The sequence below is a fragment of the Coenobita brevimanus genome, chromosome 31 (genome assembly GCF_032717465.1).
Source record: "Coenobita brevimanus isolate Jiangsu-jjx chromosome 31, ASM3271746v2, whole genome shotgun sequence".
NCBI classification, from domain to species: domain Eukaryota; kingdom Metazoa; phylum Arthropoda; class Malacostraca; order Decapoda; family Coenobitidae; genus Coenobita; species Coenobita brevimanus.
This window is the reverse complement of record NC_136984.1, coordinates 14,393,216-14,413,128: the sequence shown is the minus strand read 5'-3', so window position 1 is coordinate 14,413,128 and position 19,913 is coordinate 14,393,216. Positions and strand designations below refer to the sequence as shown.

The following is a 19,913-nucleotide window of genomic DNA, read 5'->3' as shown; positions in this document are numbered from 1 at the left end:
GGAAATACCTGTACGAGATAGAAATGGTAATTTGATGACTAAAGAATTGGATATAAAAGGAAGATGGAAAGAGCACTTTGAATCTGTTCTAAATAGACCAATCCCAGCTGAAGAGGACATTTTGCCAGCCGAGAGAGATTTGCAGATAGAAACAGGGGATATAACTTTGGAAGAGGTAGCAAAATCTATAAAGGAGTTAAAGAATTTTAAGGCTCCAGGTGAGGATGGAATATTCCCTGAAATGCTTAAGGTGGAAAATGACGAGTTGATGAATGCGCTTTTGAAACTTTTAATGTGGCTTGGGATAATGGTGGAATTCCAGAAGAGTGGAAAAATGGAGTGATTATAAAAATACCAAAAAAGGGAGATTTAAGTGTGTGTGGCAATTGAAGGGGGATAACTTTGACACCTGTAGTTGCAAAAGTCTTTTCCAAAATCTTGTTGAACAGAATAGAGCCAGTAATTGATAAAATTTTAAGAGAAGAACAAGCGGGATTTAGAAAGGGTCGAGGTTGTAATGATCAGATTTTTATTGTAAGGCATCTAATGCAACAAGCTAATGAGATGAAAATGCCACTTAACATGTGTTTTGTGGATTTTGAAAAGGCGTTTGATAGTGTTTCACGTGGAGCTATGTTGAAAATTATGAGATTCTATGGTATACCAGAAAAGTTTGTAAATATTATTAGAAGCCTGCATGAAGGTACTTTTTGTAAGGTAATGGTGGGTGGTTCTTTGAGTGATCCATTTCAAGTTAGGTCAGGAGTGATTCAAGAAGGAGTTCTTTCGCCATTGTTGTTTGTTTTGGTTATGGATTATGTTATGAAAAAGGTTGTAAGGAGAACAGGTGCAGGAATTAACTGGACAGAAAATAAGAAGCTGATGGATTTGGACTATGCTGATGATATTGTACTGATTTGTGGAAGTATTTACGAGATGCAGAGGGTGCTCGATTGTCTGGTGGAGGAAGGAGAAAAAGTGGGATTGGTAATAAATTGTGGAAAGACTGAAATTATTAATATGAACGTGGAGAACCAAATCGATTGTGTAATTGGGAATAATGTGGTGAAGAATGTAGAAAACTTTAAATATCTGGGAACGATTGTATCATCTAATGGATCATTAAACAATGAAATTGAGGAGAGGATTAGACAGGCTTGGCGAGCTGTTGGAATGTTGAAATCTGTTTGGAATAATAATATGCTTTCGGTACATACTAAAGTGAAAATTTACAAGTCCATGGTAAGACCAATTTTAATTTACGGGCATGAGTCATGGTACAGTACAATTGCAACAGATCAGAAAGTATTAGGATTTGAGAATAAAATACTGAGAAGGATTCTTGGGGTAAAGTGGCAAGACAGAGTTACAAATGAAAGAGTAAGGGATATTACGAGAGTGGAACCAGTTAATGAATATATGAGACTGTCTCGCTGGAAGTGGCTGGGGCACATATATAGAAAAGAAGGTTGTTTAATACAGGATGTGCCAGAGTGGATTGCTAGAGGAAGAAGAGGTAGAGGTAGGCTGAGGGAAACCTGGTTGAGGACAATGAAAAAAGAAGCAGGAGAGGAGTGTTGGTGGGACCTGAAGGAGATGGCAAGAGACAAAGATTGGTGGAGAGAGTTCATTGAGGCCCTATGCATCCCGTGGGGTGCCACAGGAAATGATTGATTGATTGATTGAATCACATGTTATTAGGCACGATCCTGAGGACACACACTGGAATAGCATGTGTCGACGCAATGCATACTCTGTTTGCCATGACAGAAGGTTGGGTTGCGGTCAAACATTAATATTGTATTACTATAACCCTACCATTACAGCATATTATGGCACTGTTTGGTTTTATATGTCACAGCTGTTTTCACTTGTTTTATCAGGGAGATTATGGTGTTTGTCCTCCTCTGTATCATGGATATTAACATGTGATTACTACGACTACTACAACTACTACTACTACGATTATTATTATCATTATTATTATTATTATTATTATTATTATTATAACTATGATGACACCTACAAAGCAGGATCATAATAGTTTTGTCAGGTTGTCATATACCGATGCGAGACATTCGGCCTCAGTCTATGTCCAGTCGTGTGTTTGTTTGTCCGCTAACTTCTGGACAATTTAATGGAGGTCAGTGAAACGTCACAGGTGTATTTTAATGGGTTGTAGGCATGTTGTGCGCTGTTATTTTTCCCAAACATGTGTAGTGATCCCACAAAGGACTTCAGTGGGTTGTATTACTATGGTGAAGTGCTACAGGTAAGGTCCAGTGGCAATGGTAGGAACAGTCTGTGGTCGGTTCGGTGGTTAATATATCACAGCTCCGTAATATAGGCACGTTTGGGTCTGCGACTTTTATAATTATGTAATGTTCGGAATACTGCAGATGTATGTTGTTGCTGTCAATTTTATAATTATTCTTATTAATGCATGCCACGTATATTCACCGGTAAAAGGTGAACAACAGGCCTGGTGGCCCAAGAAGGAGGTGAGGGGTAAAATGGTTCGGAGTGGGGGAGGAATAGAGCTCATGGCGGGTGGGAGAGATGGGGGTGGGGTGCAACTGGGGTAGCGGTGCGGGGTAAGTGACGAGTTGTCGACGGTGGGACAGGGACAATAATTATGATTAACAGATACACAGACATGAGGACAATCATATTTATTATTATACAGATTTATAGTGGAGTAGTAATAGGAGCAGCAGTAGTTTTACTGTGAGGGGAATTAGACACAATAGGAAAAGGGGGATTACAGTAGTAGTGGCAGTGACAATAATGGTATTAACAGATTCAGCAGTCTTGTGCTAACGTTGTTTGTCTGGGAGTGATGATGCGAGGAATAATGTAATACAGTACGGGTTATAGGACCGGACAATAAGAAACCCTCCAAGGAATATGACGACTCGCAGTAAGAGGATACCGGGAAGTAAGAATAATAAAAGAGGCAGAAACTGAAGGAAAATAATGCACGTATGAGGTGAAGCCACAGTTAAGGCTTTGATAACAAGGCGGAGCAGGATACCACAGCTGTGTCTTCGTTGTCTCATAATATTTTGTGTTGTTTGCATCTAATTTCATCTGGTTATAGTAAATTATTGGCGAATGCTCTCCGCTGTCCATCACAATGTGGTTTAGTCATCCACATAAAATAATTACTACATTTAAACCATCCGCACAACTACTGTGAAAATCAACATTAAATTCACAATCATTCTTTATTGTAGCTATAGACAATCCAGGGATAACATTCACAAAAATTATGACTGCAGTTATAATGACAAGTTGCAACTTATATACAACTTGCTCGGTGCTTTATTTGTGTGATGAGGATTCGAAACAGATGGGCAGTATTAAATTGCAACTTCAGGATTCCCTATGACACAATTAACAGTAATGAGAGTCAAAAAGAGCCTAAACTACAAAAAGGGCAACTACCATGACCTAAAGAAGTACTTCTTAGAAACAGATTGGGAAAAGGACCTTAGAGGACAAAACTTGAATATTTTATATAGAAACTTCTGTGAATTTTATGAAATAGGAGTCCAAATTACATCCCACAGCACAAAGAAACAGAAATGAAAATAAAGTAATGGTTTAATACAGAATGTTAAAAAAAAAAAAAAAAAAAAAAGCTGTGTAATAGATACAGAAGACACAATAGTGAGAGGGCATATAACAACTACAAACAGGCAAGTAATGATTATACAAGGATAAGGAGAGAAGCTCGAAGACAGTATAAGGAACACTTATAGAAATTGTGATCAACCGAAGCTATTTTATATACATCCGAAGCAAAACCAAAGTTAAAGATAAAATACAGCACAGTCCATTACGGACCAGGGGATAATCTATACACAAAAAAAAGATATTTGTAAAGTCTGTCTATCTATCTATTGCCAGACGCCTCAATCCCGTTTGGGGTGGCCACAAACAAATCGCCTCCACGTCGCCCTGTCCCCTGCCATTTCACTGCCTTGCTCCCAACTCATACTCCCCTCCCTCATATACCTCTCCACCCCATCCTTCCATCTCATCCTCGGCCTCCCCCTCTCTCTTCCCCCCCCCACATCACTCACATACACTCTCTTCGTCAGTCTCTCACCCTCCATCCTCTCCACATGGCCAAACCACCTCAGTGTGTTCCTCAAAACGCCTCCTATCACATCCACATCCACACTACAACGCTCCTTTATATCCTCATTCGTCAGCCTGTCTCTCCATGTGACTCCACAGGCTTCTCTTAAATAACTCATTTCCACTGCTCTCACTCTTGACTTGTGTCCTTCCATCTACGTCCAAGCTTCGTTTCCATACGTTAGAGTTGGTATCACAATACTGTCATGTAGTAACTTTTTCACTTCCATGCTCACTTCCCTGTTTCTTATCACTGCTTTCAGAGAACCAGCAACCTTTCTTCCCTGCTTTACCCTTTCAAGCACTTCACCCTCCAAACCTCCATCCTTACTCATCACACTACCCAAGTACTTAAACGTACTCACATTTTCCAATTCCTCACCATCCAACCTCGCTGTACATTCACTGACTTCACCTCTGTCAAAGACCATCACTTTACTCTTCCCTACATTCACCTTTAGATTCCGTTTCTTACACACTCTCCCAAACTCATCCACCAAGCTTTGCAGCTCCCCTTCGTTTTCACTCAACAACACAGTATCATCTGCAAACAGCAGTACAGGGAGTTTCCAAACACTATCCTCTCTCACCAGGGCCACTCCAACATCCACTACCCTACCTTGTACCTCTTTTATTGCCCCATCCATGTACAGATTGAACAACCATGGAGACATGACACATCCCTGTTTCAACCCAACCTTCAGAGGGAAAAATTCACTTAGTTCATTATCCACACGCACTGCAGCCTTCGCACCATCTTACATACTCTTCACAGCATTCAACACCTCCCATATAATCCATATATTCTTAATACTTTCCACAATCCTTGTCTGTCCACCCTGTCATATGCTTTCTCCAAATCCATGAAAGCCACATACAACTTCTTTCCCTTCTCTAGAAACTTTTCCACCAAAGGTCTAAGAATGAATATCTGATCTACACAACCTCTTCCCTTCCTAAAGCCTCCCTGTTCTTCTCCAACTAATTCCTCTGTTCTTTCTCTAACTCTGTCAGTAAGTATCCTACCATACACTTTTCCTATCATACTAAGAAGACAAATGCCCCTATGATTATCACACACTTCTTTTTCACCTTTTCTTTTGTACAAGGGAATATTATACCTGACCTCCAATCCTCCGGGACTCTACCTTCCTCCCAGGCCAATCTGCACATCTTCCACATCCATTCTACTACTATCTCTCCCCCATGCTTCAGCATTTCACCACACACTCCATCAATTCCTGGGGCTTTCCCCAATTTAACTTCCTTCATTGCTTCCACAACTTCTATCCTACTGATTTCTTCCTGTCTTCTCACCTCCCTCCTTCTCCCAGCCATTCCCCAGCCTCTTATACTCGCATTACTTCCATCCTGTATGTTCAACAATTCCTTAAAGTGTTCTCTCCATCTGCTCACTTTTTCTCCCTTCTCCACTAGTGATCTACCATTTTTATCTCTCTCTCCCCTGCTAACCTCACTTCCACCCTGTCTTACTCTCTTCACCTCTTTCCAGAACATTTTCTTACAGTCCCTCCACTTTACACTCAAATTCCTTCCAAATTCCTCATCCACTCCCTTACTTTTGCTTACTAATCTTTTCACCTTTCTCTTTCTTTCTACATATAACTCTCTCTTCCACCTTTCAACTTCTTCCACGCCCCTATTTCTCATCCATTCATTGTATGTTTTCTTCTTTTGTGCCACAGACTGTCTCATCTCTTCAGTCCACCACGCTGTTCCTTGCACCCCCCTCCGTCTTCTCTTCCTCCCACACACCACATCACATGCTGCACATATTTCTCCTGTAAATATCCTGCACACACCTTCCACGTCTCCCATCTGCTCCAATTCATATTTGCCCAATCGTTCCTCCACTTCTCTCTTATACTCTGCCTTTTTCTCATCGTCTTGTAACCTTTCCACTCTCCTTGCAACTACTCCTTCCTCTCGTCTTTCCCTTCTTCTGTTCCTCCATCCTACCAAGTAGTGATCGGAAAGTCCACTCCCCCAACCTCTATAAGCTCTTGCATCCACTACACATCTTGACATCCTTTCATCCACACATAATCAATCATTGCCTTTCTTTACAAATGTCCATAACGCACTGCCATTCTCATCTATCTTAGCAGGTACACCCCACTCACCAACTGTTCCATCCACCTTCACATTCCCTACTTTACCATTCATATCACCGATCAAAAACACTCATTCCTTCCAAACTTTTCCATGCACACTTCCACATTTGTCCAGAACTCTTCTCTCACTCTGCTAGCACGGTCTTGCTTTGGCACATACTTACACACAATCGCCCACATTTGTATTCCAACTTTCAACTTTACCCACACAATCCTTGACCCAACTGATCCATACTGTCTTATGCTCTTTTCCATCTTTTACTCACAACTATACGTACTCCTTCCTTTGCCCTCTCATTCTCCCCTACTCCTGCACATATACCCCATCCATAATCCCATTCTCTCACACTTTCCTTTCTCCATTTTGTTTCAGTTATTCCACATACATCCACTTTCGCACCCTCAAGCACCTGGACAATCTCTCTCTCATCTCATCATTCGCTCCTCTTCCATTCCATGTAGTCATTACCAAGTCCTTTGTCCGGTCCTGGGTAGTGATCGTTAGGTCAGTCCTTGTCCGAGGCTTCTTGTTTGTTTTTTTAGTTAGTTGTTTTCCGGGGAGGGGCACTAACCCTCCGCCAACCCTTTTAGTCGCCTTTTACGACAAGCATGGATACTGGGGGAGTATTCTTGAAAACCCTCCCTACCCGCAGGGTAGGAAGTAATTATGACTCTCTCAAGGTAGCATTACCAGATATACAAATATCAAAAAAAGAACTACAGGAAGAGTTAAGTAAATTAGACAAAGGAAAAGCAAATTTTCCTGACGAAATTTCAGGTTGGGTGCTACATGAATGTGCACAAGAGTTAAGTAGACCAATATATTTAATATTCAAGGAATCCTTAGGTCAAGGTAAACTACCTGATATTTGGAAGAATGCAAACATTGTTTCCCTATTCAAAAAGGGGAATAGACAGAATCCACACAACTACCGACCAGTATCACTGGCAAGTGTTGTAAGATACTAGAAAAGCTGATAAAAGTTTGGGTAAACCATCAAGAAGAACACAATATGATAACAGAAAGGCAGTTAGATTTTAGAAAAAGAAAATCATGCGTTACTAATCTATTAAGCTAGTATGATAGAGTTACAGAAACATTACAGAAAAGAGAAGGATGGGTGGACAGTATCTATCTAGATTTCAAGAAAGCATTTGACAGGGTATCTCACCAAAGACTTTTATGGACACTGTACCATCAAGGAGGAATCCAAGGCAACCTGTACTGTTGGGTGCAGGATTTCCTCAGAAAATGGGAAATGAGAACAGTACTAAGGGGTAATTACTTACCATAGAGGGCAATGACTAGCGGAGTTCCACAGGGATCAGTGCTGGCACCAATTATAATTTTAGTTAATGTAAATGATATAGACAGTAACATTGGAAATGGAAGCTAAATATGTTTGCAGATGTTGCAAAAATACAAAGGAAAATTACTAACAGATTCTGGCAAAGAGCTACAAGATGAATTAAATAAATTTCATGCATGGAGCAATAAGTGGCAAATGGAATTCAGTGTGGACAAGTGTCATGAAATTAACTTTGGTTAAAAGTGGAAAAAGACGAGATTGAGATTATAAGTTAGGAAATTCAGCCCTACACATATCAGAAAGGGAGCAGGATCTAGGAGTGATTATCAATAACAGACTATTGCCGGCTGACCACATCAGTGAGAAGGTACGGAACATGTATACACTGCTTGATAATATAAGAATAACATTCACATACATAAATAAAGACATGCTGAGAAAGATACTAACACATTCATCAGACCAACCCAGGAGTATGCACTGGTAGTCTGGAATCCTCATCTCAAAAAACACAGATAAGATTGAAAAAGTACAAAGGGCCGATACGAGATGGGTACCAAGCTTAAGGGATCTAAGCTACGAAGAAAGGCTAGAAAATATGAATCTACCAACACTCCAGGAGAGAAAGAAAAGAGGAGACATGACTATGCTACATAAATGCATCTCAGGGAAAGAGACAATAGACATAAATGAGTAAATAACCTATGGGGAAGCATCAGCAAGAGGACACTGCAGAAAACTACATAAAAAGAGAGGAAATAAAAACGCAAGAAAATTCAGTATCCCAAATACGGCAATTGATCAATGGAATGCTCTAATGAATGAAATAGTGTGTGCCAAGACAATTCATAAGTTTAAGGATATGTATGATAAAAGTAGTTTAATACACGGGACAGTACGAGCTTGACTCATTCATGTTAAGATATATTTAGGTGAGAACAATTAGGTAAGAGCACACACACACACACACACACACACACACACACACACACACACACACACACACACACACACCAAAAATAATAATAATAATACTTTGTGGTTCAGGAACCCTTAAGCAGTCGACGGGCGTAATGCAATCTTCTACTTCTTTATCTTCAGATAAAACACTTTCAGCCACATACAATTGTTTAACCCCTCCAAATGTCATTTTTTCTAATATCTGCTCTATTGACTATATTCTTCTGATAAGTTTTTAGTCTGGGAGTTTGCCTGGTGTTAGCTGGAATAGAATACTAGAATGTACTCGACTATGAGTTGGCTATCCGAATTTCCTGTTACCAAATATTGCGATACAGCGTACGAAAGGATATGTGTGTGTGTGTGTGTTAATTTTTAAAAATGAAACTGGCTGAATCAGTATTCGTTTCCTAATATGATACTGGTCCTACCGCAGGTATTAAGGATCATCTGACGAAATCAGTTGAATGTTATCGTATCTAATGTAATGTTAACCATGCAACAAATCACCTTACGAAATCAGCTGAATATTATCTTATCTCATTGATCCTGCTACAGTTGTGAAGGGTCACCTTGTAAGTTGAATATGATCTTAGTGTTATATTGACCCTTGAACAAATATCAAGGACAGCCGTATAAAATCAGTTGAATATTCTGTTATCTAATATAGTACTGACCCTGCGACAGATATCAAGGATCAATGGACGACATCAGACATCGCCTGAAGAAATTAAAGAGCGCCTCCTGTTGGTTGGCAGGGACAAGAAAGCATATCATATCTACATGGCTTTCCATTTCTCCACACTACGACAGAGAATCATTAGGCTCTTGACGCTGGCGTGAGTAACTTTCATCATAAGCCAAATTAATTCCTTCATTTCAGTTACTTATATTTCATCTAGTTAGTTCCTGGCAGTTATATTCAAATTAAGGGGGAGTTTGATAAATTAAATACTACTTTTATTATCTCTTCACTGCTATGCAGGGTGGCCCGTAAACAGCACTGCACTAGAAACTCACCTGAAGTTACCATATGTTTCGCGGGGACGGCTCAGTCTGTTGATGTGGACATAAATGTAGCAGTGGGATACAAGTTAGACATTGATAACGCTGACTACGCCGTCCCCATAATACATGAGGAAGCAACTGAAGAGCGAAAGAGGAACGTTATACAGAAGATAGACCACTCTGTGTAACCTTCCTTAATTAATGCAGCACCTAGTGGTGGCATGATGAAAAAATACGCCATCGGACTGAAGAGGTGAATGACTATATCATTAAAACTGAGCATGGGAAGGTGTGGAGGAGTAAGTAACTTTTTACGATAATTTGTGAAGCATGTTATGAAGACAGAGTATACCTAACCATTCTAAATCATGGTGCTGGAGAGGAACGTCTTCTTGTGGTGGCATCGATATAACCTAATGGTGCAGCTGCTTGGTTTTACAAACGTTCCTCACTCCCTTCCTTATCCCCCTGAAGGAGAATAGTGGACGTGAAAAGAAGTGTTGCCTCGGCTTTCAGATGTGACTGGGATCACAACTACTACCATCATTCATTGCTGCATAGACAAATATGAAGGAGTACCCAAAGAGTTCAACACCAGCATCTTACAATTAGCTTAAGGACCGAGGACTAGACTAACAACTGTGACCTTGGCTTTTGATCGACTATTCTCAAAACCGAAATACTGTACTTCATTCTTGTATGACCTTCAGTCTTCCATTAAACTGGTACTATACTGTATACAATCAAAATCTGTGCATTGGCCTGGCCCTGTGACCTTCACCTTTGTCTCGTTGTTCTCAGAACTTAATATCTTCAGTGGCGAACCCTCATTCCTTCCACCAAGTTTGGTTTAAATCGAAACAAAATTGTTTGATTTGTGGGATCGGACATTCTTGCTTGTCCCGGGAGCTTGTCCCATGGTTGTTCCCTAAATCCCTTTATCCTTGCCTTACCCTGGGCCGTGCCATGTGACCTTGGCATATAGTTTCCATAAGCAATAGGCCATCCTCACTACTCTGCAATAAAGTCTGACTGAAATCAAGTCATTTTAATTAAAGTTATTATGTTCACACACACAGACTTGAGCCGAGCTTTTGCCTTGCTCTGTGACCTTGAACTTCGACTGTTTGTTCCCCAAATTGAACCCTTTTGTACTTGCCTAACGTCGGCGCATCAACAAAGCTTGGTCGAACTAGGATCAAGACCATCTAAATTGACCAGGATCAAAACTGTTTAAGCTGACCTTGCCATGTGACAGCAAAACTTGACGTATTGTCATCAGAGAATGAGTCAACACCATGGATTATCCTGAACCCATTGACTTAAGTCTGCATAAAATCCGATCAAAATTGTATGAGTTATTCACTTCAAACACACACACACACACACACACACACACACACACACACACACACACACACACACACACCACACACACTTTCTGAATATTTGTCGACCTGCCTGTCTGTGCCTGTCTGTGTACTGCCCCCCCCTTCCTCTCTCTCTCTCTCTCTCTCTCTCTCTCTCTCTCTCTCTCTCTCTCTCTCTCTCTCTCTCTGGATCCTTTGTCTCATCCCCAGTTTCCTTTTCCCTCCTTCCCCTTTCTTTTAGCCATCTGCCCAGTCCCTACCTTCCTCCCTTTCTCTTTCCTTTTCTTCTTCTCTCTCCCCCTCTGTCACTCTCTCCTTATATCACTCATCTTTTCTTTCTCCCTCCATGTGTCACACCATTGTCTTACTTTTTTCATCTGTCACATGTCTTACTTCTTTTCCTCCATTACTCTCTTCGTATTTCTTGTACTAAAGCCATTTCCTTCACTACTTTCTTTCCCCAGTAATAATTGCATGCTCTTTTTCTCTCTCCTCTCTCCGTCTCTCCCTGTCACCCGAAATCTCTTCTTTCATTCCGCTCTTCCCACTGTCTTTCCCTCCCTCCCTCTTTCTTCCTCCTTTTGTCTTCCCTTCTTAACATCCCCCTCCTCTTTCTTGTCCCCCAAAGTAACCTATTTTCTTCCCACCCTTATTCTCTACTTACCGCAAATTTCTCTATTTTTTTGTTTCTTTCCCTCCCTATTTACTTGAATATTGCATTCGTTCTACTCAGCCTCAATGCTTTCGTCTTACCCTGCTTAGTTCTTTCCCTGCGTACTTGCCAGAATAACACACTTTCTTCCTCCTCCCTGTTACCTTGCCTCCTTTTCTAATTCTTGTCATTATCGTTCTCAGTATTCCGTTCCGTAGCTCTCTTTCCCTGTTCTCCGTTTGTTATCCCTGTTGCTATGTTTGCTCCATTCCCATTTTCTCTCAGCTGTCTCCCCTTTTGTCTCTACTTCCCTGACTCCCGGCCTTTCTATTCACATCTCTCTTTTCTCTTTCCCTTTCACACTGCTTGTATCTCATTTCACCTCTCACTGTTTCTTCTTCTCACTCTAGGTCTCTTTTCTTAGCTCTCATTGTTCTCTCCTCGCCTCTTCTCCGTAACTGTCCTCTCATTTCCCATTTTCCCACTTGCCCTCCCTCCCCACCTGTCGTTCCCTGTCCTTTAACACACTCTCTCTCTCTCTCTCTCTCTCTCTCTCAGTGTAGTATACTTTTTTCCTAACTTGGTTTATGATATATACTGTACGAGTACTATTCCTTTATTAGTTGTTCGGACTACACGTAATTCGGGAGGTGCTTGAAGTACAGAAACTCCTAGCTGGCTGTGAGCGAGAGTATGGAGGGTACCGGGTGGGGTTATGGGGTCGGAGAGAAAAGTGGGGGGGGGGGTTGGGTGGGAGTGGGGGAGTATGAGGAAGGGAGGAGGAGGGGATACCTCTCCATCGAGCAGTGTTACAAACACCTTAGTCCACGGAAAGGGAAACGAACTTATTCCGACGTCTGTACATTCTGCAGTGAAATATTTCTCTACTCAATTATCTCACTAATTATCTTCACATGGTCGACTACATGCTTCAACTAGTTATCTGCATGCTGTCTGCACTCCGTCACTATTCCCTCACTATTCTTAAGCTGATTGTCTGCATACTGTTTTTTTTATGCAAGATAAAAGGAACCAAAGGCCAGGAGCCCACAAACCGTTCCTTACGAGATAAAACAAAAACAATACAAAAGAGACCCAAATTCAAGATACGTTCATTTCGGGATGCCTGGACACACTGCGTTTGAAAGACTGGAGATCATAGGAACAAGGAAATACAGACAGAGGGAGATAGTTCCAGAGTTGACCTGTTGCATAAATGAAGGACTGGGAGTAACGGTTAACTCTTGCATTAGATAGTTGGACAGAAAAGGGATGAGGGTTTGTTGATTGATGGGTACTACGCACCCGTCGTAGAGGTGGAGCGATGCAAGCAGACAGTTCAAAGGAGCAGTGACCATTGAAGTAACGATAGAAAAGAGATAAAGATGTAACAGTGCAGCAAAGAGACAGAGATTGAAGGGAACCAGTAAGAGAAGAGTAGTTGATGAAATGAAAAGCCTTTGATTCCGCCCTATTGACAACAGCTGTATGTGGGAAGCCTTCCCACTTATAAGAGATGTACTCTAAACAGGGGCGAATAAAACCTATGTATAAAGTCAACAACTGTGCAGGGATAAAGAAAGTACAGAGTCTGCTTAGCACACCTAAGCTCTTGGAAGCAGATTTTACAAGAGATGCAATATGATTTTTCCAAGATAAGTCCCGAGTGAATGAATCCCCAAGCATGTTCAAGGATGATACAGGATGGAGCTGGATATTATTAAACAATAGTGGGTACTCCTGTGAAAGATTGCATCGGGTTGATAGGTGTAAAAACTGAGTTTTTGATGCATTAAAAACAACAAGATTATTTTTACCGGTCAGAGATACATGCCAAGTGAGACATTAGTTGTGCCATAGCCTCATCCCTTGTTTGTTGCAGTAACTGCTCAGATGGACGTTGCGGGAACCGAATGGAAACGTGAAGGGTGGAAGCATCAGCATACGAGTGGATTGGGTTAGATGTAAAGCTTAGAAGGTCATTGATGAAGAATAGGAAGAGAGTTATTGATAGGACAGAGCCCTGAGGAACACTACTGTTGATAGATCTAGAAGAATGATGGCCATTTACAACAGCGGCTATAGAACGACCAGAAAGAATGCTAGAGATGAAGGCACAGATAGAAGGATAGAAATCGTAAGACGACAGTTTGGGAATTAAAGATTTATGCCAGACTTCATCGAAAGCCTTTGAGATGTCAAGTGCAATGGCAAAGCTTTCGCCAAAGTCCCGAAAGGAGGATGACCAGGAGTCTGAAAGGTAGGTGAGAAGATCGCCAGTGGAGCGTCCCTGACGGAACCCATACTGACGATCAAAAAGATGGTTGTGATAGGAAAGATGCTTTAAAATTTTTCTGTTAAGAATTGACTCGAAAACTTTTGAGGCACAGGATGTTAAAGCAATTGGACGATAACTAGACAGTTGGGAACGGTCACCCTTCTTTGGAACTAGCTAAATGAGACCAAACTTCCAGCAAGAAGGAAAGGTACAAGCTGACAGACAAAGGTGAAAAAGTTTACCTAGGCAGGGTGTAAGCACTGAAGCACAGTTTTTGAGGACAACAGGAGGGACTCCATCAGGCCCATATATCTTGTTAGTATTGAGGCCAGTGATGGCAGAAAATACACTCCATCACATAATTGCTTACCTCATACTACTGCTGCAGTAGTGCAGCGTATAATTCCTCCTTCAACTGCTGTTGTTCTTCATTTCTCCCATGAAATCGTCTAGCTGTCCAAGCATCCTCAGCTGTAACTCCCTCTGTTGCTCCCGTAATGCCTCTAGCTGTTCACATTGTGCTTGGAATAATTGTTCTTCGATTTCGTTCTGGAGCTACTTCTGTTCTTCATTTTGTACCTGTAATTGTTTTGTTCTTTCGGTCCTTCATTCAGTGCTTGTAATTGTACACTTTGAGTTCATTCTGTCCTTGTAGTTGTACACTTTGTGCCTGTAACTGTTCTTTGAGTTTTTTCTTTCCTTCATTCTGTATTTGCAATTGTACACTTTGTGCCTATAATTGTTCTTCGAGTTCTTTCTGTCCTTCATTCTGTGCTTGTAATTGTTCTTTGAGTTCTTTCTGTCCTTCATTCTGTGCTTCTAAATGTTTTTGAGTTATTTTCTGTCCTTCATGCTGAACTTGAAATGGCTTCATGATTGCTGCCAGATATGCCTCCTCCTGTCTAGCTTGGCCTCTTGTCTGAACACCTTCTGCCTTCATGTCGAAGGTTTGACTCAGTGCAGCACTTTCTAATTATCCCACTCCAGACACCACTGTTACTTCCCCATCCAACACTGCCACAGGCTCCAACAGCAGTAGTACAGTATAGGAAGGACGTTGCCCAGTGAGTTGTTCTTCCTATGGTCAGCCTTTCTGTGTACAGGACACAAGATCAGATCACGGATATAGTAAACTCTGGCTTCTTAAGTTCACTGTCTTTATTCGCCAGATAATTACACTTACAGCTTCCCAACAACACTTCACTGTTTTCCCAACTACCAGAGCTATACAATCCTCACTAACTGCAATTACACTTAATGCTTGCCAACAACATTTCACTGTTTTCACAAGTACCGAAGATATGCAAACTGCACTGACACTCAAACTGAACTGAAACTGACTGAATCTGCTCTAGTCTCTTCCCCATCCATATATAAGCTTCCTATATTGTAGAGTGATCTGCTACTTCTCCACAATTCTCATGCATCCTTGAAAGAGAAACAGTTACAACAGTTACCAACTCAGAGACATCCAAAACATGCCAGAGTTTCCTTACACTGCATAAAACTCTAAACTATTCAGCATACAAACAGAGACAGAATTATCTAATTTAACAATCATATAAAAACAATATAGAGAAAAAAGAACAAATATTAATGTACAACTTACAAAATAACTACTCTTACAAAAAGTGGGTTAACTGGCAACTCTGGCATGTCACGAAAATTTCGTGAGTCGTCGGGAATACTCCAGCACTACCTAACTAGCAGATCCCTTTCCTCAACATAGTTTTAGAGCCAGTCCTGAGTAGACTGTGGCACCAGTTGGGCAGGGCAGTAATCCCAAGGTGGATGGAAAGCTGATGACAGGGAGAGCTGGAACTCCTGTTTCATCTACCCTCGGAACTACTTCCTGCCCATCCCCTTTTCCTGTACTTTTATAGGGGTTTCAGTAACACAGAGAGTAGGTCTGCATGCTATCCAGTACAGGTTTCTCTGTCAACACCAAACTACATGCACATTACATACCACACTTCTTTTTCAAAATTATTTTAAAAATGGCATCTAATAACCAAACCTCGGAGTCTCCAATGGGAGGAGACCATGAATGCCCCCATCATCCGCTCCTCTCCTGGTGACGACTCGACGAGTTGCCTAGAACCACGTTCTGACTCACTTCTTCATTTCTGCAACATTCGCGGCCTTTCCTCTAACTTTCTGTTGACCACCACCTCTCCTCCTCTAAACCTCACCTTCTCATCTTAACTGAGACTCGGCTGTCTGAGGGATCTGATAGTAAACCCTATTCTGTATCCTCCTACTTTATACTCATTTCAAAGCCAAAGAAGGCTGTTGTGTACATGTACACAACGAATTATCTTGCCCTTGTGCTCCTGAACTTCATTCTTCTGAATTCTCAACTCTTTGGCTTCAGCTTTCCAGTCATTCTCTGACTAAATATACCTTTGCTGTTTACTTATCCTCTACTTCAACTATGAAAAATTCTTCGAGTCTCTTACTTCTACGATGCAACACATTATCCATTTGTCCCCTCTCTGAAATCTCCATTGTAGGAAATTTCAGTGTTTAACACCACCTTTGGCTCTCCTCTCCTTTCATTGATCCACCTGGTGAACAAGCCTATATCTTTTCTATCCCTAATGACTTAGTTCAGCTTGTACAGCAACGTACCCCTATCCATGACTGCCTTGGAGAGATTTCCAACATACTTGACCTCTTCCTTACAATTAATCCTTCTGCTTACCCTGCTAATCTATACTTTTCGCTGGGCTCCTCCGTTCACAACCGTATTAGTTTAACCTCTCTTGTCGCTCCAGTACGGCCTGTGGACCCTCAAAGAAACGTCGGTTGTGGCATTTTGAAGCTGCTGATAGGAAGGCCCTCAGGCAGTACATCTTTGATTTTCCTTGCAATGATTATTGTTTCCATGACCGGGAGCCATCTGAGTGTGCCTTGCGCATTACGAAGGTTATTCTCTCAGGCATGGAGGATTACATTCCTTTCTCACATACTTTGACTAATGCAAAAAAGCCTTGGTTTAATCACGCTTGTTCTAATAATGTCCACAACAAGGAGAATGCCTTTATAAGATACTGGAGCCAACCCACCCCTGAATCACATTTTTTTTTTTTTTTTTTTTTTTTAATGTTTCTGCCCGGAATCATGCTAAGTCTGTTCTTCACTCTGCTAAAGATAATTTCTCCCGTACTAAATGCTCTCAATTCTCCAACTCGAATTCTTCCTGTTCGTTCTGGCACCTTGCCAAAAACCTTTCAAATAACTTTACCTCATCATCCTTCCTCCTCTTTTCTACTCTGATGACTCTGTAGCTATTTCTTCTACTGATATAGCAGATCTCTTTGTTCAGACTTTCTCCTCCAGTTCCATCTAAGATGATTCCGGTGCTGTTCCTCCAATACTTCCGCTTTCTGACTTCCTTATGGCTGACATTAATATTTCTTCCACTGATGTGCTTTCTGCCATCACTGGCCTCAGTATTAACAAGGCATATGGGCCTAATGGGGTACCTCCTGTTATTCTCAAGAACTGTGCTTCTGTGCTTACACCCTGCCTACAGCAGATAAACTCTTTTGCCTTTGTCTGTCAACTTGTACTTTTCCTTTTTGCTGGAAGTTTGCTCTCATTCAGCCAGTCCCCCCAAAATTGTGACCATATTCAACTTTCTGACTATCGCCCAATTACTTTAACATCCTGTGTCTCAAAAGTTATCGAGTGTGTTCTAAACAAAAAAAAATGTAAAGGGTCTCTGCTATCGCAACCTTCTTTCTGTATTAGTATGGGTTTCGTCAGGGACGTTCCACTGGCAATCTTCTTACCTACCTTCCAGACTCCTGGTCATCCTCCTTTCGGGACTTTGACGAAAGCTTTCCGATTGCACTTGATATCTCAAAGGCTTTTCGAGTCTGGCATAAATCTTTAATTTCCAAACTGCCCTCTTGCAGCTTCTATCCTTCTCTCTGTGCTTTCATTTTTAGCTTCCTTTCTGATGGTTCTATAGCTGCTGTTGCAGAAAGCCACAGTTCTTTTCCTAGATCTATCAAGAGCGGTGTTCCTCAGGGCTCTGTCCTATCAATAACTCTCTTCCTATTAATCATCAATGACCTTCTAAGCTGTACATCTAACCCTATTCACTCATACGTCGATGATTCCACCCTTCATCTTTCCATTCGGCTCCCGCAACGTCCATCTCAGCAGTTACTTCAACAAACAAGGGATGAGGCTATGGCACACCTAATGTCCGACTTGGCTCATATCTCACTGGGGTAAAAGTAATTTTGTTTTTAATGCATCAAAGACTCAGTTCTTACACCTATGAACCCAACAAAACCTTCCACAGGAGTACCCACTAATGTTTAATAATATCCAGATCAAGCCTGAATCATCCTTAAACATACTGGAGATTTCATTCTCTCGGGATTTATCTTGGAAAGATCATATTTCATCTCTTGTAAAATCTGCTCCTAAGAGATTAGGTGTGCTAAGCTGGCTCCGTGCCTTCTTTACCCCTGCACAGTTGTTGACCTCATATACGGGTTTTATTCGCTCCTGTGTAGAGTCCAACTTTCATGTGTGGGGAAGCTCCCCACATACAGCTCCTCTCAAAAGGGTGGAGTCAAAGGCTTTTCATGTGATTAAGTTTCCTCCTCTTACTGGCTCCCTTCAACCCCTGTCTCCTCGCAGCACTACTGCATCTTTATCTCTTTTCTGTCGCTACTTCAATGGTCACTGCTCTTCTGAACTGTCTGCCTGCATCCCTCCACCTCTATGACGGGCGCGTAGCACCCGTCTAGCAACAAATTTTCATCCTTTTCCCGTCCAACTCTCTAATGCAAGAGATAACCGTTACTCCCAATCCTTTATTTATGCAACAGGTCAGCTCTGGAACTGTCTTCTCCTGTTTGTAGTTCCTACTTCCTATGATACCTAGTCTTTCAAATGCAATGTGTCCAGGCATCTCGAAATGAACGTATCTTGATTTGGCTCTCTTTTGTATTGATTTTGTTTTTTGCTTGGAACAGTTTGCGGGCTCCTTGCCTTATGTATATACGAAGTAAAACAGACCTCCTGGCGGGCGGAGGAAAGTATGAGTTGCTGAAAATTTTTTCAGCTTCAACACTCAGTTATAATACTTGATACTGAAATATATGAATATAAATGTACACCATTGGCATCGGCCCTATGTTGCACATTCGACTGTGCAAGTAGATTCCCCATACAATCAGCCATTCTGTCGTCATTAGGAGATGGTTGAAACCGAACTCTTGTAGCTGGAAACAACTGAGAATCAAGGGCGAAGCTCGAGAGCCCTCCATAGGAGCATGTGAGCACCAGCCTGGTAGAGTCGCAAAACATTTGTAGGATACTAAGAAAAAAAGTTCAAAGCTTGCATGTTTTTCTTATACTGTGCACACTTTTAAATGGGCACACTCAAGAACATAAAACAGTTTCATAAAAATCAAACTTTACTGATCTACCAGAAGACCCGCCGACATAACGTATAAATACCTCCGCTAATACCAATGCACCGGTCCTGTATGAGACAGCCCTAGCATGTATTCAATATGGACGGTGGGTGTTAGCGCCGAAGTGGTGATATGTAGAGGTGTGCGGTACGTAGGAGGACTACTGGGCCTTAAAAGCAGGCTGTGAAACCTAAAAACATAAAAAAAAAAAAAAAAAAAGGCCAGCTTTCCCAGTCCATTGGTGAGAGACATTGTTGTTTAGCAGCTCTTGAACAACCAGTCCCCAGCTGGGTGGTGTGCCGTGACCATCCTGCTTGTATAGGAGTTAGTTGACGCTGTTCCAACTGTCATACCACAAATTCACTCAAGGTGTCATGATAAAATAGTGTTTGCTGTAAAGTTGAAAGGATGTTTGTAGACGCCGTATGCAGTATCTTTCATTAACTCACGATTTGGGTACTTACGTAAACAAAACTAAAATCATCTGGTAGCAGCAAAAATAGAGTATTGCGTAATCGGAAGGAAATGGGTTAAATTGTGTGGTTGCCTCAAGACTGTCTTTTATTTCCTGTATGGGCTGTATTGTAAGTGACATAGCTTTGTAGCATTC

The 19,913-nt window shown here is 41.4% G+C and overlaps 1 protein-coding gene across 1 annotated transcript in view; it reads left to right on the top strand.

Annotated features, from left to right (window-relative positions):
- LOC145395507 (organic cation/carnitine transporter 2-like) overlaps positions 1 to 19,913 on the top strand; it is a 41,157-nt gene that overhangs the window by 10,897 nt on the left and 10,347 nt on the right. The window contains exon 3 of the mRNA XM_080269115.1: positions 9,239 to 9,390. Within this exon, the coding sequence (XP_080125241.1) occupies positions 9,239 to 9,390 (152 nt within the window). The remainder of the gene's footprint in view (positions 1 to 9,238; positions 9,391 to 19,913) is intronic.